This window comes from Cupressus sempervirens, chromosome 10 (assembly GCF_028749045.1).
Source record: "Cupressus sempervirens isolate cs-2001-9-10 chromosome 10, ASM2874904v1, whole genome shotgun sequence".
NCBI lineage: Eukaryota > Viridiplantae > Streptophyta > Pinopsida > Cupressales > Cupressaceae > Cupressus > Cupressus sempervirens.
In genome coordinates, this window is record NC_143127.1 from 648,373,638 (window position 1) to 648,401,357 (window position 27,720).

At 35.6% G+C, this 27,720-nt stretch overlaps 1 protein-coding gene across 2 annotated transcripts in view; it reads right to left on the bottom strand.

Annotated features, from left to right (window-relative positions):
* Positions 1 to 347: 347 nt before the first annotated feature.
* Positions 348 to 27,720, bottom strand: part of MGT4 (magnesium transporter 4) — a 78,335-nt gene continuing 50,962 nt past the window's right edge. For both annotated transcript variants that reach the window (XM_089807355.1, XM_089807354.1), the window contains 3 exons: positions 16,567 to 16,736; positions 16,227 to 16,395; positions 348 to 789 (listed from right to left, as the gene is read on the bottom strand). In XM_089807355.1, coding sequence (XP_089663481.1) covers positions 505 to 789; positions 16,227 to 16,395; positions 16,567 to 16,736 — 624 coding nt within the window. In that variant the 3' untranslated portion in view covers positions 348 to 504. The remainder of the gene's footprint in view (positions 790 to 16,226; positions 16,396 to 16,566; positions 16,737 to 27,720) is intronic.

A 27,720-nucleotide genomic window follows, 5' to 3' on the forward strand; every position in this document is an offset into this window, starting at 1 on the left:
CTACTCTTGTTATATTCCCTTGTTCTAGAGTCCTATGCAACAAATCCTATTATCGGTATCTGCAACAATTTGTGTCCACGAAACAAGCAAACCATGATACTACAAAATTAATTAAGTTTTATCATTTCAACAACTTCAACTAACAACAGAATTTAAATGAAATTATGGCTAAGACATTACACTGAACACACATTAAAACTATATATTTCAACCTATATAAGTAAAGAAAATCCTGAAAATACTACATTCATAAAGATCGTATTGTCTAAACGATAGCTTTAAAATCTAATATTTAAGCTGATCCATCAAACATTCTATATTTAGAATCAGACAGAGAGAAGTTGGTATGTTGTAGATAATATTTAATTATGTTTTCAAGCCATTACAAGCCACCGATATTTTGTCCCATTCTCAGAATAACATAGACCTTAAGTTGGAGAAAACTAAATGCATAGACGATCCTTCAAATAATATTATATAAGGCATTACAGCATAAACAAATGCTCATTCAAGTAATCGTCTATGCTTACACCATGCTATTGCTACAATATAAAGGAATATACTACCTGTTACACAACCACCAACCACCCACAAAAATTGTGGCAAGCCAGCAGGAGCATTAAATAAATCAATCGTGATGTTCATTCCAAATAGCCCTGCCACAACAACAGCTGCACTAATAACAAGAGTTGCTGTTGTCAACATGACACCCATCTGAAGAAGGTGATTCTGCTTGTCATCCAGCATAATATTGATGTAATCCTCCGTATCATCAACATACTCTCTCAGCTTCCAATATGAAATCAAAGCACCAAAACATGCAAAGCATTAAGGAAAAGCATTTTCAAATATGTGCTTCTGTAAAATTAATTATAGAGAAATTAATAAATACAAACATAAGAATATGGAAAGAGATTTATATCTAAAAGCCTTTCTCTCATGCCAAAAAATGGCTGCATACTCTGGTCAAATACAACAGAATCTGGCTATAGAGGTCATACATAGTTACACCACCTTGGGGGATGGGGGGACAAGTGGGGGGGTATATATATACACATATGGTACTTAAAATGTTAGGTATGAAAATATGTATCGCAATATAAGATATAAAGATGTAAAAGAGTAAATCGCTGAACATTGCATTGAATTGGAACATCAAACATCAAACATCAAACATAAATAGTTGAATCTGCAAATAGTCAACATAGGGATGTCCCCAATCTTTGGTAGAGGTGGCAGAATCTGGTGGTGCCGCTGGGGACGGGGGGATGGAGTCCCCAAGTCCCCGGTGCATTGAAGTCTCTGGGACGTGGGGCAAAAAGCGGGGGGGACATGTCCCCATGTTACAATGGTCATACATGAATCCAACTCTTATCAAAATTAGAACTGGCACCTCTATGTCAAAAACAAATAATAAAATTCCAGTTAACAAAAAAGGGATTTCAGAAACAGTATCCAACCGATTCATTCCAAAAAGAAAGTGATTAATTCACATGTACATGAGCAGGTGGAAAAAAAGCACCCTAATTCAGAAACACAAACATCGTCCTACATAAAAGAAAAATATCATTACATAGTCTTGAAGACGTCAATACTAGCAAGCCAATTGGAAAGTATCTCTAATGAATTACTCAACTGTATGTTACCAATTATAATTTGTGACATAAATCTGATCCCATGGAGATTAACAAGCATAATTTAGATCCAACCTTGGTCGTATGCACATTAACCTGGCTCTTAGAAATCAGTGCCACACATTGGATTGGTGCTCCCAGATCAGAGTCAACAAGACCAGCCAAATTGTTTAGCACAACGTAGACACCTGATCAGAAGGTTATCACCACATTGCATGCTTGGACCTAATTGGTATGATCCAAGCCCCTCAGCTGCTTCTACATTAACCTTGCTCTTTGAGACTGGCACCATATAGATTGGTGTTCCCAAATTGGTGCCATCTGTACTGGCTCCTAGAGATGGGCACAAGAAAGACTCCCTTTACCCAGTTAGGCACCGGATTGTAAGTTTTCCAGCAGATTGCATGGTCAAGAATAACTCTAGCTGCCCCAAAGACTTAAGAGTATCATTCCAGTTACCACCTTCCTAGTCAATGCTGCTTCGAAGAAAATAGGCATTGACAAAGCCACATATAACTATGCTGCAGCATGTTTCTGGAACGGGGATGGTGGGGGACAGGGAGATGTTTTGGGATCCCTGATTTTTCAGGCCTTTTTGGGGACAGCAGGTACGACAAAGGGGACAACATTATAATTAGTAGGGAAATTTTTAAAAACGTAGCAAAATTTCAAATTTTCATATGATAACATTGATAAAGTATTCACACACACATTTTAGAACCCTGATACATATCTTTTGTGCTAAATGGAGAACCAAAAGGAAATTCAGGGCGTTAAACATGAAACAATCATCTTGATGAGTGATGCATATTGATTCTATTAAAATCAAAAGGTAAATGCTATATAGCATCTCTGTTACAACAGCACAAATTATGCATTTTGTAATTATTGCTAATGTAAGTGACCATAGATTTGCTTCTTACTAGCATCTAAATTCAAGCAGGTCACGTGAAAATGTGTATTCAAATCAATATATTACAACTTAAGTCTTGCTTTTGTATTCTTTTAGAAAGTTATTGTAAAGGAGCATTCTACCCAAAAGAAATTCGTACAACATTGAGTTTAAGGGCATATCCGACAGGCAGAAATGCACCATGTAATTCATAGAATTAGCTCTTATTGAAGGTCTCTAAGCAGACCTCAAAGATGAGATTGAAGCATACAAAATTTGAAAGTAGTTATAAATCCTATAGCAGAAGCTTGGGGACAGATGACCTGGTGGCATGCGAGCGAGTTTACAATCGCATAGCATATGCTGTATATATTGAAAAAAGATAACAGTTGTCAATGATGTGAAAAAATAGGAAAGCTTTGCACTCAGTTCAATTGCTGAGCCATGTCAACCTAAAAGTCCTATAGTCAACGTATAATGATAGTGTTATTGAAATAGGAAAAATAAGGTACTATAGAAATATAGAAAGGCATAATAGTATGATGAGAGTACATATGCATAAAGTGAAACCAACAATAGAGAGCATGAGATGTACCAGAATTTGCAGAGAAGCAAAAACAGTGAATGGACACTGTTCAAAAAGCAATTTGAGTACATTGATAGAAAATATCACATAGACTGTTCAGACCAAGAATATATAGAGATAAAATCAAGATAAAAAATTAAGTATTGGAATATTAAATTGAGAGTTCACAGAGAAAGAATGTTTAGAATGATTTTATATTTCTGAATGTATTTAAATTTTAAAAATGTGGCATTTTGAAGGGGGCAGCCAGCTGTCCCAGGACAATTGAGGATGTCTATGATGTCCCTTAGACACCCCCAAGACGGCCAGCCATCCCCTTCAGTTTCCAGCTGCAACCCCTTGTTATCGGGATACTTCCTATCAATTTGCAATTTTTGAGAACGGCCTGTAAACGTCCACTAGGTATACTATCCACCCTTTTTCCATCTAAATAGATTTTGATGTTGAACCATACAAGAACATTTATGTGAACATATTAGTTCCTTATGTTTTATTTGGTGATGCAGTGCCTTGATATATAGATTATTTGATTTTATCCTAAGTTGCCGATTCGGGTTCAGGGATGGGTTTGGGTTTGGGGTTCGGTTCGTGCGTTCGGGCAATTTTTTTTTCCCCCATTTTGGTTCGTGGGTGGGTTCGTGATATATATATATATATAGACACACACATAAGAGAAACATGCATAGTTGCAAAAAAAAATCATTTCACAATATGAACAATTGTTGCTTGATCATTGATCAATGCCAAATACCAAAGGGTTTTGGGTCCCTCCAAAACATGATTTTACCTGAATCTAAAAACATTAAATACCCGCTCATTAATCTATCTTCATGATTGTAAAGAAAATTATACATTGAATTACTAAATTGCAAAACATAGACTAGTTCATCAAATAATACATTGAATTACTAAATTGCAAAACAAAGACTAGTTCATCAAATAATAAAGTTTGAAACATGATGATAGATGACAAGTGTTTAGTAGTTTATCAATAATCATAGTATCAAATGCCCTTCAAGGGTTGATTGGATCATCATAAAATGAGAGATCAATGGCTTCATCCCCAACTGCAACTATATCTAGAGCTTCATCATTGGAACCCAAACTGGTTCCACTAGTCCCATATGCTGCTATATCATCGTCCTCCTCCTTGACATAAGGGATTAGACAAGTGAAATGTTTTTTATTAAGTTCCTTTAAGAGTTACAGAAGAAAACAATTTTAAAAACACTCTTTAAAGTTGTTTTTAGCCCTGGGTTCGCTGTGGGTTTGTTTGGGTTCGCTCCAACAAGGACCCGGACGAATCCACAGTCAAAACTAAGGACCCTGACCGGACCCTCAGCGAACCCGAGGGCAAATCCAGACCTGTGCGGACCCGGACCTAAATCCGGGCAGCAGGGGACGAATCCGGCAACTTAGATTTTATCATGTTAGTGGATAGTGATGATTACTTACTTATGATGGAGATACTTTATATGCTCTTGATTAATGATTATAGTTATTTTCGTGATGATATTATACTATGTGCATTTAGTTGATGATTACAGTCATCTCGAGGATGATGGAATTCATATGTTAGGAAATGATGTTATTTATATTCATGGTTTATTGGTGTGCTTATCCTATACTTGCACGTGTATGGTGTGAATGTTTGTTTTACATTTCTATTTGACATGCCTGATGTAGTTTGAGGGGGGGATAGTAGTCACCTGCAAGTTGAGATCAACATGATGAACCACTCCCTGCCATTGTCTGTTCTAGATATATATTTGTACATGATCATCTTTTATGCAAGATTGCAAGTACCGAGCATCGACTTTCCTGAATTGTCAAGATGAGTTTGCCCTATCTATATACCTCAATGGTAAGAGGGGGGAGATAATGTTGAAGTCCAAATCCCAATCTAAGCCTATTATTATCTTGAGACAGAGGCCAAGTATCTAACTTACTACTTGTCTGAATTCGTCAAGGTGACTTGAATTCCTGAAGTTATCCCTTGAGTATGGTTTTGCATTTCGGTTTTGTCGGTTTTTCTAGTTGTTTGTCATGTGATTTACAGTGGAGTGTGATAATAAATCTGCTTAAAAATTAAATAAGATTTATTAATTGGTAAAAATTATTATATTTATTAGAATATAGAAGTATTAAAATATGAGAATATTTAATTAATTGGGAAGTAATTAAATATGTTTATTTAATTTGGAGACTTAGTTTAAAAGTCAAATTGTGAAAGTGAAAAAATTAAATTATCAGGATCCAATATTCTGAAATCAAAATCATCCTCTTCATGGCACTCAACAGGAGTTCCCTCGTTTATCACAAATAGGGGATTATCGGAAGTCCAATCAGCAGCAACTTCAAACAAAGGGTTGTCTACTAGCTGAATGTGATCTGAAGTTTTGATACTTGATCGTTTGAGGCTACTATCCAAGCCATACATCTGCTCAATGCTATCATGTTTATCAATGACTTCTTGGAAAAACTCCTACCTCACTTTACCCTCATATTCCCAAGAGTGATTCATGACCCTGATCTGATGTTCTGCCTCTAAAGAGAAAAATGAATTTCATCCAATGCCTCATGAGCATACATAAGCTCCCTATTGAGCTCCCTAATCTCATTCTTCTCTCTATTTGACTGGTCAACATATATTTCAGCAACCTTAAGAATATCATCCCTGTCGGACAACAAATATAAATAATCTGATTTCATAGTTTCAAGAGCTGTTTTGACCACCTACAAATCAGCAACAGGCCAATCTCCTTCCACTTCCCTTTGAGCCTTCCTATAGAGATCCTCAACCAATTTATGAGTGTTGTCATAACGTACCAAAGAAGCCACAACCATGTCTTCACTAACCTTCATCTAGGTCTTTAAGGTGTGCATTTCATTATTGTCATGTTGAAGCGGTTCATCATCTTGCAGTGTTATCTCAGACTATCCCTCTAAATTCGTGTCATGGGCATTAGAAATATATGTTCCACGGAGTTTCCGGGACGGGGACGTTTTAGGGGACGGGGACGTGTTTCCGGTACGGGTACGGGTCGAAGCCAAAATTTAGGGGACGGGACATCAGGGGACGGCCATTAAAAACATAGGGGATTTTTTTTAATATAGAGACAAAATTCAAATATGTATATCATAACATTGATAAACCATTCACCATAGACATTTTAGAAGATAAATACATGGAATATTATCAAATGGCAAATACTAAGTGCTTCCATTATAACAATATCACATACATATATAGCAAAAATTAAAATGCCTAAAGGCTTCAAGTATCATGCTGAAATCAGAATGAAATAAAGAGAAGTCCAACTAAAATAGTTAGTAAATAGTAAATAGTAAATACCGAACGCAGTCTTGCCTCACTAAACACAATCTTTGCTCATTGCTGCTACTGCTCTTATGTTTTTTTCCTTCCTCTTAGCAAGTATGTTAAATCGAAAAATGAGTAGAAGAGTTAGTGTTTTAATGGACCAAATATGGGTTGCATATTGTTATTATGTCTTTAAGATGACTAGGGGCCACACGAACAACAAAAATTAGGAAAAAATGTTTTTTTGGGGATGGTTTGCCTTTACCAGATTGACTGGAAAAAAGGGGACGGCCAGCAGTTTCGGGGACGGATAGGGGACGGCAAAACTGTCCCCGATACTGCTGGCCGTCCCCAAGTTTCCTGCCCAAAAAAATTGGCCGTTTCGGGGACGTTTCTGAATTTTTCAAAAAAGGGACGTCGCAGGGTACGGCCAAAATCCGTACCCGCGTCCCCGTTTCGTACCCGGTACGGGTACTAGGGTACAGAGGCAGGGGACGCGTCCCCGTGGAGCATAGAAATATATGGTTCATCATACAAGGATTCCAACCTGCTATTACCACATGTGCAACCGACCTCATCAGCCTGCTTGTCAAAGCTGACCTCTAAATCCCCAATGTAGAACTAGCACCCTATGTAACATCTCCTACGAGATTGCGAGAAAAATGGAAATCAAAGGTCGTTGGCTGTTCTTATTTTTCAAGACCCTTCATTCGATGATTTTGGTCCATCGGGGATTCTTCATACACACCGTTGTGCTGGTCTTTTGCAAGGAAATCCTGAACCAATTCCAAATACTTTCCTTTTGCCATATCAGTCTTATTTTGCTGCTCTAAATGAAAATCCATGTAACCATTGAATGATAGATCATTCTAAATTCGAGTAGGAAGTTCTTTATACCCTCCATAAATGTTGAGTATTTCTGCTCTTATATCGGATTCCAAATTCTGAACTAACTACTCTTGTGGCTTCATAGTATCTTTCCTAATTTTATCCAAATTTCATCCCATTGTTGAATATTGTTATCTTGTTAATGTAAGTCTGACAAGCAGTTACCTTCTTTAATTGACACAAGCAATCAGAATATGCTTAATGAGATTTTGACAAACAGTTTGTATTCAACCTAGGTACAAATGCTCGACCTCCCACCATACAACAGATATAGTAACGATTTCAAGGTAATTATGCAAAGGTGTTCAAAGATTGATTGCACTCATGTACAACAACATTAATCTGTTTATCGCATTATGATTATTAAGTAACATACATGCAATGACAGCTAATATAGTTCAGATATTACAACCTCAACACCTAATATAACAAAATAATGGCTCTATAATGGTGCACCTGAATACTATAGATGATGACTTCTTCCCTTTTGTGCTGCTATCCGGCAATCCATATTGGATTGTGGCTATTAGAACCTTCTCTTCACCGGAGTGCAGTCGGCTCTGGCTGCATGAGGGGACTACTCCAACAGTTATCTTGACCTGTGCCCAACCTCTCAACTAATTTCATGGTCCCTACATACTGTTCTCCAATCCTCTACACACACGCTACTAACAATACCGAGAAATGTAATGCAATGATTGTACCACCTGTGGCTGACTGATACTCAATGCCGCTAGCAGATGTTGTCACATGCCTCCCCCATTGTCCCCACGTTTGAAGGAAGGAAGCTATTGCTGCCGCTTGATGGGTTTATCACAAATCAGTAATGAAATGATAGTGCAAATGCTCCCAACGTCAATTTGCTTCTTCTGCGATAATTTTGTTGTCAATTGTGTCTTACTACAGTAGTGGTTACTATTATCTTCTTGATGTCTTAGTGTTTCAGATTAGTTTTCTAAATTGACTCTTGCTATCAATTGCCTTTCTAGTAATGATGTATCTTAACAACATCAGGAATAATCACTGATTCAAACAACAAATATGTCAAACCAAGCCTCCTAGCTACCATGCGAACAATTAAACCAAGATCATCTATCGAGGACAACCTCAACACCTAATATAACAAAATAATGGCTCTATAATGGTGCACCTGAATACTGTAGATGATGACTTCTTCCCTTTTGTACTGCTATCCGGCAGTCCATATTGGACTGTGGCTATTAGAACCTTCTTTTCATTGGAGTGTAGTCAGCTCTGGCTACATGAGGGGAATATTCCTTCAACGGTTATCTCGACCTACGCCCAACCTCTCAGCTAATTTCATGGTCCCTACATACTGTTCTCCAATCCTCTACCTGCACACTACTAACAATACCAAGAAATGTAATGCAATGATTGTACCAGTTGTGGCTGACTAATACTCAATACCGCTAGCAGATGTTGTCACATGCCTCCCCCATTGTCCCCACGTTTGAAGGAAGGAAGCTATTGCTGCCGCTTGATGGGTTTATCACAAATCAGTAATGAAATGACAGTGCGAAAGCTCCCAACATCAAGTTGCTTCTTCTGCAATAATTCTGTTGTTAGTTGTGTCTTACTACAGTAGTGGTTACTATTCTCTTCTTGACGTCTTAGCGTTTCAGATTAATTGTCTGCCAACTCTTGCTATCAATTGCCTTTCTGGTAATGATGTATCTTAACAACATCAAGGAATAATCACTGATTCAAACAACAAATATGTCAAACCAAGCCTCCTAGCTACCATGCGAACAATTAAACCAAGATCGTCTATCGAGAAACTTGCTGATGAATTCAATTGTGGGTAGTTTGTGGCTATGTCCACCTGTGTATGGGGTTTTCATCCATAACTTGCAAAGTTGTGATCGTTTCCAGCTTCCTTGCCACTTGCACATTGAGATATGCCACCTATTGTCGTTCCACTACTACCCAGTAGTGGTTACCATCAAATTTTAATTTCTTGGCTTATTCTCAGGATTGGTGAGCACCACCTTTATTGATTGAATCGGTGCCTTTGAAAAGACATGTCCTTGCCTCTTCACTGAGACCCTTTACTCCATACACACTCTTAATCGATTCATGATCAACATTGCTTCTTCATCATGTCATTGATTAGGATAATATCGATTATGAAACATCATTTATTGAACCTGATATATCAATTCCCTCAAGCGTTACACTTAGGGGTTAAAGGCACGTGGATCACCAAAAACTATCCAAACTCAACGACTTCCCCATTGATAAGTAACACATCAGCAATATATGGTATCGCACAAGTGGCATGTTTGAAGAGTCACCAATTCCACATTAAAGAGTCAAGAGTGTTGATGCTGCCACGTATTTTCTAGTTTCGAGCAAGGTATCCAAGATCCAACAAAAAATACTGATCTTCTGGAATACAAACTGTCGTTACTAATGCAAAAAGAATCTGATATCACTTACCTCGTCATTATAGATGTGGTGTCCACGAAAGATGTAGGAACCATGCCCGAAAATAAGTGTCTTGCAATGATATGGATCAGGGACATTAATCTCAAATGCTGAACCTTTCTATGCGACTATAGTGATTGCACAAAATTATATTTCCAAGTTCCAAAGGACACTTTTAACAATCTCGACAAGCTTCCATATGCAAATTCCCAGTGTATGATGAAATCTTAGAAAGTAAACTGCAAGCTGACTTATACTAATGTCCCAACAAATGGTAAGATGCAATAGATGATTACTCCGTTTAGAAATGAAGGATGTCGTAGTGCGACCTGGATGTACTATGTTTTGGTTCCACATCCAACGTCAGACACCCATTATCTATGCCCTACGCTACCTGTAGTCCACTCCTTATACTGTTTATGGCCTGTTATCCCTTCTATGAAGGAATCCTATGCGATGTGTATTTTGTGGGACGATGATATGATGCCAACTGCTGCTTCCAATCTCCTTACTTTAATCCCTACTGTTGAATACCACTAGGAGTTGAATATGACAGGGACCAGTGATAATGGAGAGTTAGACTCACGCTGATTTTAACCTTGTTCTCGGCTATGAAATGATCATTCTCCTACCTGCCAAATAGCTCTCGTCTGCTTCATCAATTACCTATTTCCTTCCTACTGCGCTTGAAATTTTAACTAAAATTCAAAAATCCAATATAGCTACCCAAATCCTTAGTTCAAAATGAAGTGTGAGTCTCTGCTTCAATGGCATCTTGGCATTTTCTACTACAAAATCTGTCCTAAGTGCTTAAAGCCCAGTATCAGCAAGACCTATAATAAGAGTGCCTGCGGTGCCTTATATCGAATAAAATAACTTCTATTTCTTACCAATATTATGAATGCAAACACACTGCTAATTCTAATAATGAACTTTATACATTCGTCTTTGATACAATCTCACAGGCTGGCAGGAAAAACTGCTCTAATTTTACTCCACATGATGGCAGGATACTTAGCTCTGATACCGCTGAAATATCCCTAACCGGATATTTACTCGATTTCCTTTTTTAACAGTATATTCAAGACTGAACGTTACAGATGTATTAGTAACACAATCGAAACCAATAGAAATTCCAACAAATATTTAACCAGATTTTTTCTTGAATATAATATTCAAACTCAAATATAGGCAAATGTAATACGATACAACAATAATACTAGAAGATTCTCTACAAGATAATAACCCGTTATTTCCAAAATAACATTCAAGATTCAAGCATATAACAATGCGTTACAAAGCAGTAATATAAAAACAACCAACTCTTATAACTCCTTAAAATATGTTATTGCCTTATACAACAACAATACTATAACCAGCATTAACAAATCCAATCTTAAATACAGTTTAACAGTTAGATTGGAATATTTGAATAAGAACCTGTAAGCACATATGAAACACCTGAATTGATGTCTCCCCAGACAATGGGTTTGAGTCCACTGTCTGTCGGCACAAGGGGCTACGTCCTCATACTAGCTAAAAGCTAAAGCTTTCCAAATACTCTCGCAAGAGAGAACTGAAATCTGAAATAATAAATTAAGCATGCCCAAATGAAGGAGTCTCTTCTCCTTTTATCCTCACAGTTGTGACTCTTCAACTTCCCTCCTAGCTTTTCATCTTATCTCTCCTTGTCCTTTTTGCCCACTTTATAATATTAACTTGACCTTTATATTTTGAGCCCACGCTCTCCAAGTCAAATTTGATATTATATATAATACGCCTTTAACATTTCTAATGTCCTAGAAAAGGGAACATTACACGGGCCCAAGCACGGTAGAAGCACCACCAGAGATGACAACAAAGGGAGAAGCAGTGTCAAAGGTGGAAACCCTAAAAGAGTCGAAGTATTGGGCAAGAGCCATAGATCATCAAATAAACTCTTCTATTGTTCCTATACTTTTTTTTTTTTTGTTGGTCGTTACTTAATTGGTGATTGGTATTTATTTGGTGGATGTTATTTATTTGGCATTGATGTCTGATTTGGAAGTTGGTATTTGTTTGTTGGTCTTCATATGTGGTGTTGGTATTGGAACTTATTGGTACTTTGATATTAGTTATCTTTTTCTTTATCATTAGTTTGTGGTACCACTTGAGATGGAGAGCTTTCAAGATCCCCCCTTGCCTAGGATTTGTGCTATTGATTTTGTGGTTTGATATCTGAGTGAGACCTAGAGTTATCTTCTTAGTATGGTGGGAGTGGACCATTTAGGTTCCACGAGGTTGGGTGGTAGTTATCGGTCTTAGATGTTACATATTTGTAGTTGTACCAATATTGTTCATACTTGGAGAGTTTCTTTATTGTCACTTGATGTACCTATGTATCATATACTTTGTATCTTTGAGGTCTATGTGAGACAATGTATTGTATTATCTAGTATTGCACTTGTATTATTGTTGCATACAATGTGGCATGTCCAATAGATGTTGTGCATTGGATGTACTTCATTCTATTAATTGTACTTATGTATCCATTATAAGATAATGCATTTGGTATTTCTTTTTGGCTATTGTATTTATGATTAAACCTAATTAATAATATTTTCACAAACATCATTCAACATTAAGGAACCCTTCAAAATTGTAAACTGTAGTTGTATTGTATTATGTATATGTGATGTGTTTCATTATATTGCTTCCATACTTTTATCTTGATGTTATGTAAACTCTTAAGGAAAAAAAAATTCAATAAACTAAGTAATATGTTTAGGTTAATTTTTCTAGTGTTCCCTCGAGGGGTGTTACACTAAGCATCCCCTAATCCCCATCTTTTCTCAAATACAGAGATGCGTATAAACAAGTGATGTGCCCCTGGGTTTTCTTGACATTTAACAAAGGCGAACTAGCACAAAACGAAAGATCAACCACTAACCATTATGGAACTGCACTGCTCATAATTGATCACATTTGTAGCCAGCTATTCTTGTAGTTAAATATGTAATTGTATTTGACCTCTAGAAGGGGTCATTGACCAGCTAAACGAATCAGATACACTTCTTATTCTTAGACTCTGATCACAAGAATTCTCATTCTTAGATTTCTGGTCTATTGCGCATATGCACTATTATTATTCATATGATGATTAGAATGCATTCAACTGCTATCTCGTTGCCTCCTTTGATGTGAAATAAATTTTCTCCCTATTTTGTAACATGTGCATTATGATACAAATTATGAAATAATTTATTGCAGTGTCCTTTGCACAAATATCTTGGGCTTACATGATATGGATTATTCACATCAAGGCAAGTATTTCATCTCCACACCATCCATTACCAATACAGGGAATTGGTACAAGATAAAGTTGTTAGGAGACCAGAATTTGTACTAGTATGGGGGGGGCTGATACTGATATTAGTCTAATTTTTATAATTGGAGGAAGGTGTACTTGGATATGCTTTTTTTAATAGGAAATGAAAAACATCCAAGAAAAAGAAATAACCTATCAAACACCCAACAACAATCCAGATTTATAGGATAAAAGGAGCAAAGAATTTATCTAGAACAACAGCATACCATCAAAAACAAAGGAATCTTCATAACAACCAGCCAAATTTGACAACATATAAAAGGAAACTAAATGCAATGATGTAAATAAATTCACCTTCATTTTGTATACCGCAAAATCTGAATGGAATTAAGAGAACAGCAACAAGAATATGGAAAATGTGAATATCTTTTGAGTTGGTTTTCCAACTTCCAGGTGCATTTTTTACTTTTCAATTTTGGGTTTTTTAGGGCCTATTTGCGCATGAGAGAACACCTTGGGGTTGGGGGTGGTGGGAATCTTCTGGAGACCGCAGCTGAAAGTTGCATACAATGAGAGATATCTCAGGCAAAATACCTAAGATGTGTCCTTTACGATTCTAAGGATTATATATAGAAGCATACCACCATCACATCATTTTCTTGCCAAACTAGGGAAACAATATCAAAGCAAATTTTGCTAATGTCTATCAAAACTTGTCCACTTCAAAATTGTACAATAGAAATTTTTATTGGATAACCTTCAAAAAAAAAAAGTAAACTTATAGATAAGCTGGGTAACTAACATAAAAAGGTGTTTCATGCATCTATAGGTGTTTCATGCATCTATGCGTGTCTGGCAACTCATCCAGGATGCTCAAGAATTCATAAGCACGTCACTTTTAACCAATTAATTGACTTCACTACGCAAATAGTTCCACAACTGTTTTCAAATGAGAGGACAGGGATTTCAGTCTCAAGGACATGGGGACCAAGTGAATAAGTTTGTGAATGTCAATGGAACTGTGACAGGAAAGCAGCAAGGGGTAGTGAAAATAATTATAGTATTTGAATAATTAGTTATAAAAAGATGTATATGACTCTTAAAATGAAAAATGAAAAATAAATTTGGTATACCAGCAAAAATACTAAACAGTAAATTTATAATACATGTTGCAGTAATGCCATTAAATATTTGAATTTTAAAAAGAATGGTGACAATGAAAATGTTGAAACTGAAATTTATATTATATTCAAACTTTCATAACGATGATTACAATGACAAATGGTCAAACGATAAAATGGCCTGAAGTGATGCCTCTAATCATCCTCAAACTCCCCATTCACTAGAACTGTTGAACTCCACATACTCTAAGTTCCTCCAAAACCATGGTTACATGGAGTTTCCTAATGGGTGGACGAGAGGACAGATTTTGGAGACAGGGACCAAGGGCCTACATTTGGAGATGGCAACAGGACAATGGGGGGACAGCAGGAGTGGTGTTGGTGGTGGCATTCATACACAAATTGAGGTGAATTGCTATCTGTTTATTTTCTCTATCAGATTTATTTAATTCACTGAACTTATAAAGTTTCTTGAGCCTTTTAATAGATTTATATATTAATACATATAAATGTTTCTATGTTTGCATATAAGAGACTTCAGTATATTTGCAATCAATACATATATTGATTGTGATTTAGGTCTTTAAACTAGGGAGCTTGTTTGACTATCCTGACTTGATAAACCATAGGATATGGATCCAGAAAACTTCTGTTGAGCATGTACAAATCATACGCTGAAGTGAGAAATTAACTTTTGACCAGTTCAACCAATGAAGATGCGCTGACAACAAGAAATGAAGAACGGAAGACTTTGAATAAAATGATGTGTTTGATTGTTCTTCCAACAGTCTGCCCAAATGCTTTTATATGTGGAACAATTTACATAAGGAGACATGTCGATGAATGGACATGTTTCCTACATGGGAGACATGTCCATTTGTCGACATGTCTCTTCCTTTCAAAGTATACCCTATGCAATGACACATGAAGAAGTACCAAAGATGCGGGCACCAATCACATCACATGGTGAACACAATAACCAGTGGTCGAGGCACATTAACAGCCTGACGAAGACTAGTGAGTGGATAAGAAAACTCCACGTAATCAAAGATCAATGTGCTCAATCACGAACAAGTCCAAGGATAATAGGATAGAGTACAAGCATGATCGAAAGGGCTTATGGCATATTAAATAATCAACTATTTCAATGGGAAATATGAAATATAATTTTTTTGCATTTATATATATATATATATATCATTTTATCAAAGAGTTGTGCATAGATGTACACTTTATGTTTTATCCAGCTGAAGCTATAAAACATTAACACAATCTTCAAGGTAAAATCTGCAATAAAACATCTTTGCAAGTGCCCAATGAAAGGCAGACTAATTTTTTGAATTGAAAGGTTGCATTTATTATATAATGGCATGTGCCACATAGTGAGCAACCTAGAGGCATACCCGAGAGAGGTGGCAGAGGTACCTACAAGTTCCAAAGTCTCAGAAACGTCCCCCGACAGGGGATGCAGGTTTTTTTGGGAGGGATGCGTCCCTGTGGAACGCTGCTCAAAATCAATACCAACAAGCCTTGTTTGGATAGCATCAACATTGATGTGTGCTGGCTTCTCCATCTCTACATCCCATTGTGTTGTTGGGCTCTCTTTGTATGTAAGTATGTAATGCTTAATGAAACACAATGTAATATGTACAGCAACAAGCTTCGTCCCTCCTAGAGGTAAGCCAAGTCCTCTTAATGAACTGATTCCTCAATAGCAAAAGAACTGGTCTGAAATAATTTAGTGATGTTGCTGTTTGTACAAGTCTGAAACACTGGATCAGATTTGCATTAATTTCTGGGGGCAATAATCAGGGTAGTTTGATTTTCTTCTTTGAAAACTGGTTGAATGTTTAGATCTTTAATAATTGCAATCTATTAGTTCATTCCTGCTTCCTACTTTAAATGATTCAATAAATGAATGGAAACCTCTGTCCCAATCAATACATTAAAACCATTCAAACTAAGAACTGTTTAACATTGGCAAGCAAATCAAAAAAAGGTTGGTTGTTGATGACTTAAATAACATACTGTTGATAGCTTATTTAATGTTCCATCAATCTGGACAAAGTAAGCCTCCAAAAGCATCTCCAACTCCTCCACATCAAGACTTTTAGTACCACTATGGGTTCTGCTACTTGTGCTGCTATCTTCATCTCTACGTAGTGAGTTGAATGTGCCACTCAATGCTTCAGGACCACTGACAGAAAAGTTGAACAAATAGCACTTTAGTGTTCTTTAAATAGAAACATTTAATAAAGGCTTACAATAAATTGATACATATGAAAGGATCTGAAATTCTTCAAAACACAATTTATCTAGGTTTCTAAATATGTTTAAAAGGTTAGTATACTTATGCACAATGTCTCACCATTCATTCTCTGCATCAAAATGAGTCAGCTCATGCTCCAATCCACCTCTGGCACCATGAAAAGAAGAGGGAGAAGAACTCCCATCTAGTTGTTGAGTCAACTTATCTGTTAGATACATCTCAGCCATATCCTCATCATCATCAAGCAAGTGCTCTAATTCATCTCTCACCTGTAAACTCCAAACAATATAACATTATATTAGATATGTTTATAACTTTATAATAGATATGTTCATGCATTAAACTAGAGCATTAAGAAATATTCTACAAATATGTAAGTGAAAACGTAAAAGAAGTTTTAATGCCATATAAAAAGCCAAAGCTGGAATTCTAGACAAGAAAAGTGGCACAGACACTGCACTTTGTTGGAAATATTGTAATTGATGTCAGAGTGAGATCGTCTAATTCTTTACAAGGTTGACATCAATGACAAAGGGTGGAATTTCTGGAAATGTTGCCATTGTTGTCAAGGTGTGTTTTATTCAAGAAGAGTGATTGGTAGTTCAAGAAGGGAGATTGGCAAAAAAAAATACGGTTGTTGATATCAAAGCAAGCTTGTTAGAAATATTGTCATTGATGACAAAGGTTATTGATCACAAAGTTTGGGAGAGAGTGTTTGTTATATTGGATTCAATTGTTTGGCCGACTCATGAATTTTTTATTTTGCGATTGGTGAAGTTGGATGCCAACTCATGAAATATTTTATGTAATTAATTTTGACACCCAAAGGGGTATAAAAAGGTGAAGACTGTAAACAGCATGGCTCAGGCAAAGGTAAACTGTGATAGCATTGTTCCAACTTGGCAGCAAGCTTGTAAAAGAGCATGTGTGTACCTTAACTAGTCTTTAAATTACACGTCCTTGAATTATGAGTGCCTGGTTCTACTGCAATATCATTATTGCCTGTAAAGGAGACAAATCATGTATATAGTCATCCAAGCCCAGGCTAGATTCTATCCGCTAGACAGTAGAAAGAAAGAAATTAAATTTAGGACAACAAATGACAAAGCATATATTTGTGCTTGAAACAGCCAAATATAATAGAGAACAAGTGTAAGAAGACCCTTGACTATGAAAGTAACTAAATGCAAAACAACAATTAATTTAGAGATTTAAAGCAAAATAGGGTAAACTGAAACTGGTTACAAGCCTCCAAACCACAACATAAAGTAGAGTCAACTAAGGGAGGGATCGTTCCCACAATTAAGTAATTAAAAATGGAAATAAGCAAGATCAAAACAAGTGGGAATAAATAATAGGAATTTCACAATTACATTTCTATATCAGATTTTATGCAATATCAGTCTTGCATAACCATACACATTAACTATCAATTCCATGAGTGCATTTTGTTCTACTATCTACATCTTAGGACATATAAGAGGTAGTGAAACATAATGTGTACCTATCATTTACTGGGATACTAGTATGGATAGAAAAGCTGTATGACTTGTCAGCTGTCTAACATCAAAGGCACTCCAAACTGACCAAACATATTTATGAAATAGTATCGCCATATTCCAATTTCAACAAATCTACTTAAAACCCTGTATAATTTCAGATAGAGAATCCAACATTTAAACTTCCCACTAATCAGAAAGGGACAATGTAATGTCCCCCATTCGGAGGCAGCCAATATTCCAATCATTAAAGTACACGACTATGCACCTAACTTGAATTATTGTAAGAAACGATGAATAAATCATAATAAATTTAATAGTTAACGCATTTAAGCCCAATTCCTCCTCCTCTCCTAAACATGCCAACCTTAAGGAGGATGAGAATTTCCATGTCATGGGGTGTGTTAATGTTTTTATAGCTTCGTCGAATAAAACATAAAGTATAAATATAACTAAAAATTTCTTGATTAAATATTATAGAGATATACATCTGTAGATGTTATATTATATAATATATATGAATCAATAAAAGTGAAAACTCTATTATTGACTGCTCGTATTATGAGTTAGTTAAGGTATATAACTGCAGACCAATTATATTATAATCTATGATGGTGAGTATTGAGTCACGCACAATAGAGGTGACTCAAGTATGAGTCACGCCTATTGGTCATGACTCATAGTCACCATATCAACACATATATATGGTTTCCTCCGCTGATCTTAAGACACAGCGAACACATAACTTAACCCAGTCTTCAAGTGTGTATCAGTGACGGTATCACATATATATATATATATATATATATATATATATATATATATCTGCCGTATACATATATCTTTGCAGTTCGTGGTCATTATATTTGTTATAAGTTCTGATCTTAATACAATGACATTGTTATTTGAAAGGACATAAATCAGATTCTTATTTGAAGAAAGCAATCTGGATAGTATTTCTATAACAATCTGAATACACTAACATGGTATGAGAGCAGGTTTAAAGAAAAGGTCAGATCAAGATTATTGAAGAATTTCATAGTTTATTAAATCACACTATTTTAAAATGGTAAACGGCATGAGACTCGAAGATAGACTTGAAGATGCTTCTGATTTTGAAGCATGGAAATTTCGAATGATGATAATTTTGAAAAAGCATGATCTATTAACTATTGTGAGTTCTCCTAAACCTGAGAAAGACAATGAAAAGGATCAATGGGAAAAGGACAACACAAGAGCGATGGAGTTATTGGTAGATGGAGTGAAAAATCACTTACTACCTATTATCACCAAGTTGGACTTTGCTTATCATATGCTAAAAGCACTAGAAGACATGTTTGAAATCAACAACACTAGTAGGTGTCTTACTCTAAAGAATCAACTCGCTACTATAAAAATGAATAAAGGAGAAACCATTACCTCATACCTTATGAGGATAACAGAATTAAGAAACCAACTTTTGACAATTGATCACATTTATGATAGTAAGGAGTTAACTATGGTAACATTAAATGGACTCCTTGCTTCATGGCAAACTTTTAGACAAGGAGTATGTGCTCGTTCCAAACTCCCTAAATTTGATTGACTAAAGGCCAACTGCATTCAAGAAGAATGTAATCTAATATCTAGAGGAATTAGTAATGAATCCAAAAATGAAGACTTTCAGGCTCTCACCACTAAATTAAAAAGGAGAAAGGGCAATTATTCGCACAAGAGACAAAGGGACTACTCCAAAGTACAATGTTACAGATGCGACAACTATGGGCACACTGCAACAATATGTCCTGACTGACTTAAACATCAAGCCTCTTTTGCTGAAGTCAGTAATCCAAATTTGAATTCAGAGAATTCTCCTTTCTAAATGAGTTAATGTAATATTGGTTTAGGAGGGTGTTCAAAAATCAATTATCATTTAATGTCAAGATAAAACTTGGTATGTTGTAATTATTGAGAAGAGTCTCAAAATATTTGATAATTGTACTAATGAATTGTTTTTATATGGGCCCTTTGTACATCATGAGGAAGTGACGACTTCCACATGATTATCACTTGTGATTGTAGAAGTTATTGAAAGATGATGATCTTACGATAACTTATTTTCTATTATTATAGGTTACACATTGCATGGTGGATTAAGTTCCTTAAACAGACCATGGCCATCTATTGTGATAAGAGATATTTATGATGTCTGAAGCAAGTCACAATAGATGATACAAATTGCATGGTGGATTAAGTTCCTTAGAAAGACCATGGCCATCTATTGTGATAAGACATATTTATGATGTCTGAAGCAGATCACAATAGATGATACAAATTGCATGGTGGATTATGTTCCTTAAACAGACCATGACCATCTATTGTGATAAGACATATTTATGATGTCTGAAGCAAATCACAATAGATGATACAAATTGCATGGTGGATTAAGTTCCTTAAACAGACCATGGCTTTCTATTATGATCAACATCTTATAATGTTTGAGTTATATCATGATGAATATCTTCTGACCAGAGATACTTCCTTGTTGATATAATGTTGAGATTATATCTCATCTAGTATTTATCCTTCCTAACTAAGAGGTGTTTTTATAGCTTCGTCGAATAAAACATAAAGTATAAATATAACTAACAATTTGTTGATTAAATATTATAGAGATATACATCTGTAGATGTTATATTATATAATATATATGAATCAATAAAAGTGAAAACTCTATTATTGACTGCTCGTATTATGAGTTAGTTAAGGTATATAACTGCAGACCAATTATATTATAATCTATGATGGTGAGTATTGAGTCATGCACAATAGAGGTGACTCAAGTATGAGTCACGCCTATTGGTCATGACTCATAGTCACCGTATCAACACTTATATATATGGTTCCCTCCGCTGATCTTAAGACACAGCAAACACATAACTTAACCCAGTCTTCAAGTGTGTATCAGTGACAGTATCACATATATATATATATATATATCTCTGCCGTATACATATATCTTTGTAGTTCATGGTCATTATATTTGTTATAAGTTCTGATCTTAATACAATGACATTGTTATTTGAAAGGACATAAATCAGATTCTTATTTGAAGAAAGCAATCTGGATAGTATTTCTATAACAATCTGAATACACTAACAGGGCGCTTGACACCAATCTACAAGTAGGCTTCCTAAAGGCAATGGGACTGCATGTTCATGCCCATCTCGGGAATTTTCCTTGTCCATGTTATAGCGTCAGTCAGATTTATTTGATCATAACTTGTGTTTATCAAAAAATCATGATTACTAAGTTTATCATCATCGTTCTGATAATGATGATTAGATAATACTGTGCGTGTGTGTGTGTGTGTGTATAGACACACACATATATATTAATTTGTTATTTATTAATTATATTTAATGATTATCATTAACATAATGATAATAAAACATGATCAAAGACTGACCAATAATTTTCCAAGGTATATCATCAGCATTCAACACCAATTAATTAGTAGATCGTGTATTTTCTGAAGGGTTGTGATTACTATCTACAGAAGCCTCTTTTGCTGATGAGGCATGTCCCATATATGGACATGACTCTACATGGCTTAAGCCACGTAGAGTCATGCCATGACTAGGACTCTCCAATATTATAAATGTATACAACGAATCGCTGTCCCTTGGAACAAACATAAAACATAAAACAGTACTATTACATTCGGCAGCGATTCTATATTAAGCATAATCTATTTCATATATCACTACTCCATTTTGGCAGTGATTCTAAATTAAATAAGACAGATTCATATATAATTAAATTCAGATCATAATATATTTATCACTACAGTTGTCAGTATAAATATATATATCAATAAGAAAAGAAGAAACAAGTTGGTGAATACATTCATAAGGGATATATCAATAAAATTTAAAGGTATTATATCACATCCAATTTCCTTAAAATGGTATCAGAGCAGTGTTGCTTTCCCAGTGCTTGTGAGATTTGGAGACATTGAAAATAACGCATTGACATTAGAACTCATATTGACTGCAAAATATTGAAGATGATAGAAATCATGTTGTATAAAGAATATATTTAGCACACATACAATAGTCTGTGGACTATACTAATTCAGAAACAATTGATCATTGATTGCTGGGGAACTTACTCGCCGGAACTTTTTTAAGGAAGCGATTTATATTAGTGAATATCACTAAATTTTGTATTCAAGCTAAAAGATAATCGAGCCTTCTTTGGTGGACATTCTCAAAGAATTATCAAAACTATGTACTGGGTGGAGAATATTAGGAGATTATTATTCTGACTTTAATTAGTGGAACTGATCCATCAATTAGCTTCTTCAGAATATACCCTACGGGGATGTATATCGGATAAACTAATAATCAGAGAATCCTTCAGAATATATTTATTACCATAGCAGTCAGTATATATATATATATACAGATACGAAAAGAAGAAACAAGTTGGTGAACAAAATCACAAGGGATATATCAATAAAATTGAAAGGTATTATATCAGATCAAATTTCCTTAACAACCCTCAAAGCATTGGAAATACATGTCCTTAACCATCTTAAAATTTGCCTATCTTGTGAGGATTTACTCCACCTCTCCCAAATCAACAGAAACCAATCCTCTTAAAATGCTATAGCAAGTGATTAAGGAATAGGCTACAAATATATTAATCTCTTGTATTACAAAATATACAAATATTCATATAATATATAACTTTATATATAATTATAATCATGACTATTGAATATATATATATATATATATATATATATATATATATATATATATATATAATATAGCATTTATAATTTTGATCATTATTATTGGTATACATGTGTGTATACATTTAATGCAATATAAATGACTGATTAATTATTATTATATAAATATGTGTGTGTATTAATCTCTATATATATGCTTCTGATATTATTATTGTGTATGTATATTTTCTATCTCTTATTTTTTAATAATTTTCTGATTTGCCCAAGAAGATCATGGCTCATTCTTTGCAAGTGGTTTACTCTAGTGTTCCTGCATGTCTTCCACGTACTCCAGTTGCAGGCCAAGCAAGTGGTGTTAGGCGCTGGGCTTTTGCTTTATGATTTTTTTGTTTCCTTTGTATGATTGATTATATTTTCCTCTGCCTTGAGTCGGTGACTTCATCTGAGTCTTGCTTTTTTTGGTTTAACCCTAAACTGTTCCTTGGTCATTCCTTCGTTTGCTTTGCATGTGTGAGTTGCTAATCATTTCAAAGAGTGCCTCTACGATAGAACAGGGTAGGCCTCAAACTTGTTTGTGTGCTGGATGGTCGTCTCTTCAAATAATGATGGGGTTGAAGGAGGCTAGGAACTTTTATGATTGGATTAATAATAGTTGGGGGAAAAAAAAAGGGTATTCTGGTTAGTTTCAGTCGTATGGTTCAAAAAGGATTATTTGTTATTTTTTATTCAAAAACCATGAGCTGCAGGAGAAAGTGTTGAAAAGAGGAAATTGGTTTGTTGGGCAAACCCTGTTTAATGCTATTCATTCGTCTCCTAAAAACATGACTGACCATCTCCTCTCCCATGCTTCCCCCTTTTGGATTGAAATGAAAAGTGTTAACCCTTAATTCTGGCCTTTTATCCCTTCAATGTAAAAACCTTCAGGGGTTGTTCTGCAAGTTGAAGACCCAAAGGTCACCCTTCCTCATCTTAATGCCAGAATATTGATTTCTTTGAATCATGATGTTGTTCTCCCTAAAGAAATTGTAGTTAACATTGAATCTGAATCTTTTAGTTGGGATTTGGTGAAGTTAGGAGATCTTGGAGCTTGCTTTCATTGTAGAGTTAATGGCCATAACAGAAAAGATTGCCCATCTCTAAAGAATATTCAAAAAGAATTCTCTGTTCCAAACCCTAACTCGGCTTCCAATCCCCCCAAGGAAAACATAGTTAATAAGAATATTCATAATGCTGACAAACCTTGCCCAATTGTGTCAAATGGTAACCAGAAGACAGTTAATATTGATGATAACAGGGAAAGCACAAATAAGCTTTTTAAAAGTTTGTTTCTCTTACTAACCCTTTATTTAAAGATGAGTTTGAGGTATGACCAGCAAGATCTTCTGGTAGTTTGGAAACCCCAAACCTCTTTGCATGCCAACCAGTCTGAATGCATGTTGAAAGGGAAAAGCTTAACCCTGATAATGCCTCACTTTTTTTTTAATGCTCAACAATTAGCTCTATCTAGCATGAGTTCTAAGGCTATTCAACATAAGAATAGCAATGTGCAGTCTATCGAAAAGCCAAGGACCTTTAATGACACCCCCTCTCATGTTGTGGAGAATTGCATTGATCCCCTGACTGCTCCAGCGGATCATATTAACTTGGAAGTAAAAGATGAAGGTTTTACAGAGGTAGTTAGAACCAAAAAAGGAAGACCTATGAAAGAACAAATAGTACAATAATTATTGAGAAATAGAATAAACCAAAAGCTCCGATATACCTTCTTGTTTTAACAGATTATGCAGCAACTCCACCCGCCAAAAAAATCAATCATGATGTTGTTACACAATTGGAATGTTAAAAGGCTAGAGATGCCAGACTGAAAATATATGGTTAGAAACTGGTCTAACAAGATCCACAAAAAGGACTTTATCTGCCTCCAAGAAATTAAAGTCATAGGCTTTCATGCATCTAACACTCTTAACTTTGTTTGGAGTAAAGCTACTTGCTTCTTTTCTGGTCATGATAGAGGCAAACCGGTGTGGCCATCCTAATTGGACCCCAATGGGAAAAAAAGATTATTAGTACTGGAGCCTCCCCTGTCATAGAGCTATCTGGGTTACCTTCAAATACCATGTTTACACTATTGGCCTTTGCAATGACTTATGCCCCTAATGATTATAGAGAGAGGGCTAATCTTTGGGATTGGCTTTCTAAGAATCTCCCTATCACTTTTTGGATCCTCATTGGTGACTTCAATATGGTTGAATGTGAACATGACAAAGTGGGAGGAAACAAGCATGAATGGAAAGGCAATGAATTGTACTTCTGGAGTAAGTTGAAGAGAAAACTTAACATAAATGACCCACTCTTTAGAATGAAGAATGAGTATAATAGCATCCGGTATACTTGGTGTAATAATTAGTCTAATAAGAAGAGAATTTACTGCAGATTGGATAAAATATATTTAAATTCAGCTTTGCTTGATTTTGATCATACTAATGGGATCAATCTTGTCTGTGTCCAACCTGCTAGTATCTCTAATCACGCCCCCATCAGGCTTGCATTAAGGTGAAGGAAGTTAATTCTAAAGACAGTATTCGTAGAAGCAATAATACCTTCAAGCCTAATACTTCTCTCCTACAAGATGAAGACTCCCTCAAGGCCATTAGATCTATCGCTATCCTCTCTAAATTTTTCTCTGATAAGAGTAATCCTAGAAGTAAATGGGAGCAATTAGTGGATGTCTAGAGGAAAATCTTTCAAATGATAGGTACCAAAGAAGTTATTGATAGAAATTGTAAAGAGAACTATCTTCTAAGGGAACTTAATAACATTGAAAAGGACCTCCAATACAAAAGTGATGATTAGACTCTGATTAAAAACCTTATCTACACCAAGTCACAACTAAGGAGAATTCAAAACTACAAGATTAAAGGCCAAAAGGTCAGAGCTATGGGTAAATGGATTAGGGAAGGTGACAGAGGCACAATATGTTTCTTCAATTTGATTAAAGCTAAGCAAAGTATACAAGATATTAAAGGGATTCAAAATGAGAATGGATTACTAGAGATACCAGAAAAATCCTTAATACTTTCGTTCAGTTTTATAAAAACCTCTTCACCTCTAAAGAGGATAACATGAATAGCTCTGCTATGAATCTTTGTGTTAAGCTGATTCCAAGCAAAGTGAGCCAAGTCCAATCCAATCCCCTCCAAAGAAACATTGAATTCAAGGAAATTGAGGATGCCATTGCTTCAATGGCCAATGGGAAGTCCCCAGAACTTGATGGACTGTCTACTAAATTTTATAAGGTCAATAAAGATTGGATTACCCTAGAATCGCTTGATTTTTATGAGTATGTTTTTGAAACTGGCACTATAGGGAAGAATGTTAATATGGGGGTATCAAGCTCTTGCCCAAGACTAGTGATGTCTCTTTGGTTCAAAATTGGAGACCTATAACTCTTTTAAAAATCTCTTATAAAATCATTGCAATGATCTTGGCTAGAAGAATTTTAGATATCCTTAATAATATTATATCTCGGACTCAAATTGGCTTTATCAAGGGAAGATATATCTTAGATAATCATCTAACTAGTTGGGAGGTAATGCAATGGGTGATGAGAGATGATCAAGTTGTTTCCATGATATTACTGGATTTCGAGAAGGCATATGAGAGAATTGAATGGTGGTTTGTGATTGAGATGCTAAAGGCCTTTTGATGCAAGAAGGGATGAACAACTAGGGCCAAAGGCACACACAACTGTCCAACCACCTCGCTGAGTAAACACAACAGAAGAAAAACACAAAAAATAGCACCAAGGAAAGATGGAAACAAACACCTTTATTGATTCATCAAATGTTCGACATATTTTGTCCAGCTATAAGGCCTTTTGGGTTACAAATAGATACAAAATATAACTTCAAGATCTACAATCCAACTTCCAAAATTCACAATTCCAGAAACATTTCTTTTTCCTCTAAGTCCCCCCTCTTAAACTAAACCAAATACCCCTACTTATACTTGCCAAAACGGCTTACAGAAGATTCTAGAACATTACATAAAGAAGGGCCGACCTCAAAGCAATCAACACTCATCCCTAGACAAGATCCTATCATTAAATTCACGATCTAAATTAAATACAAGAGTCGGCTCCAACTAAGAACCAAAAACACAAACAACTCGGTCAAAGAAGGACCCGAGCATCAACAATAATAGGTTCAATCGGCGCATGAAGGATCACTCAGTCAGCATAGGAAGAACTCGATGCATACTGAAGAAACTCAGTTGACACTGGAAGAGCTCAGTTCACACTGAAGGAACTCGATTGACACTTGAAGAGCTCGGTTCACACTAAACAACTTGGTCTGAACTGCAACTCAACAAGGTCTTAAAGAACTCGGTTAAATTGCCAAAATGAACAAAAGTGCAAGTTTGCAAGGAAACTCAGGATGCTCCTGCATCAAACAACCAGGGTTAAAAGAAATGATTCTCCTAGATCATGCAAGTTTCACAACCTGAGCTGAATCTAACTCAGATTTGTAGCATCTTCAACTAGTGTATTCTTCCACTTCACCAAGTACTCATAGTAATCCTTTCCTCATGTGCTCTTACCAACTCTCTGATCCAATACCTGTTCAACCTCTTTAATATACTTCTTAGGATAATCATCTGATACAACAACTTCATCATCTGACTCATCATACTTATACAAATCAGCAACATTGAATATAGGAGATATATCTATGTCATTAGGTAACTCAACTTTATAAGCATTTCCACTATCAAACTTCCTCAAGATCTTACAAGGTCCAACCTTCTTCATCTTTAGCTTACTGCATGTTCCAATAGGAAATCTAACTTTATTCAAATGAACCATCACCTCATCACCAATTTCAAAAACATGATGTCTCCTAGACTTATCAACAATCTCCTTTTACTTTTGATTACTTTGTTCCAACCTCAACTTCACTTCCTTATGCAAAGACTTCATAAAACCAGAAAATTCTTCTCCTTCGGCACTTATTT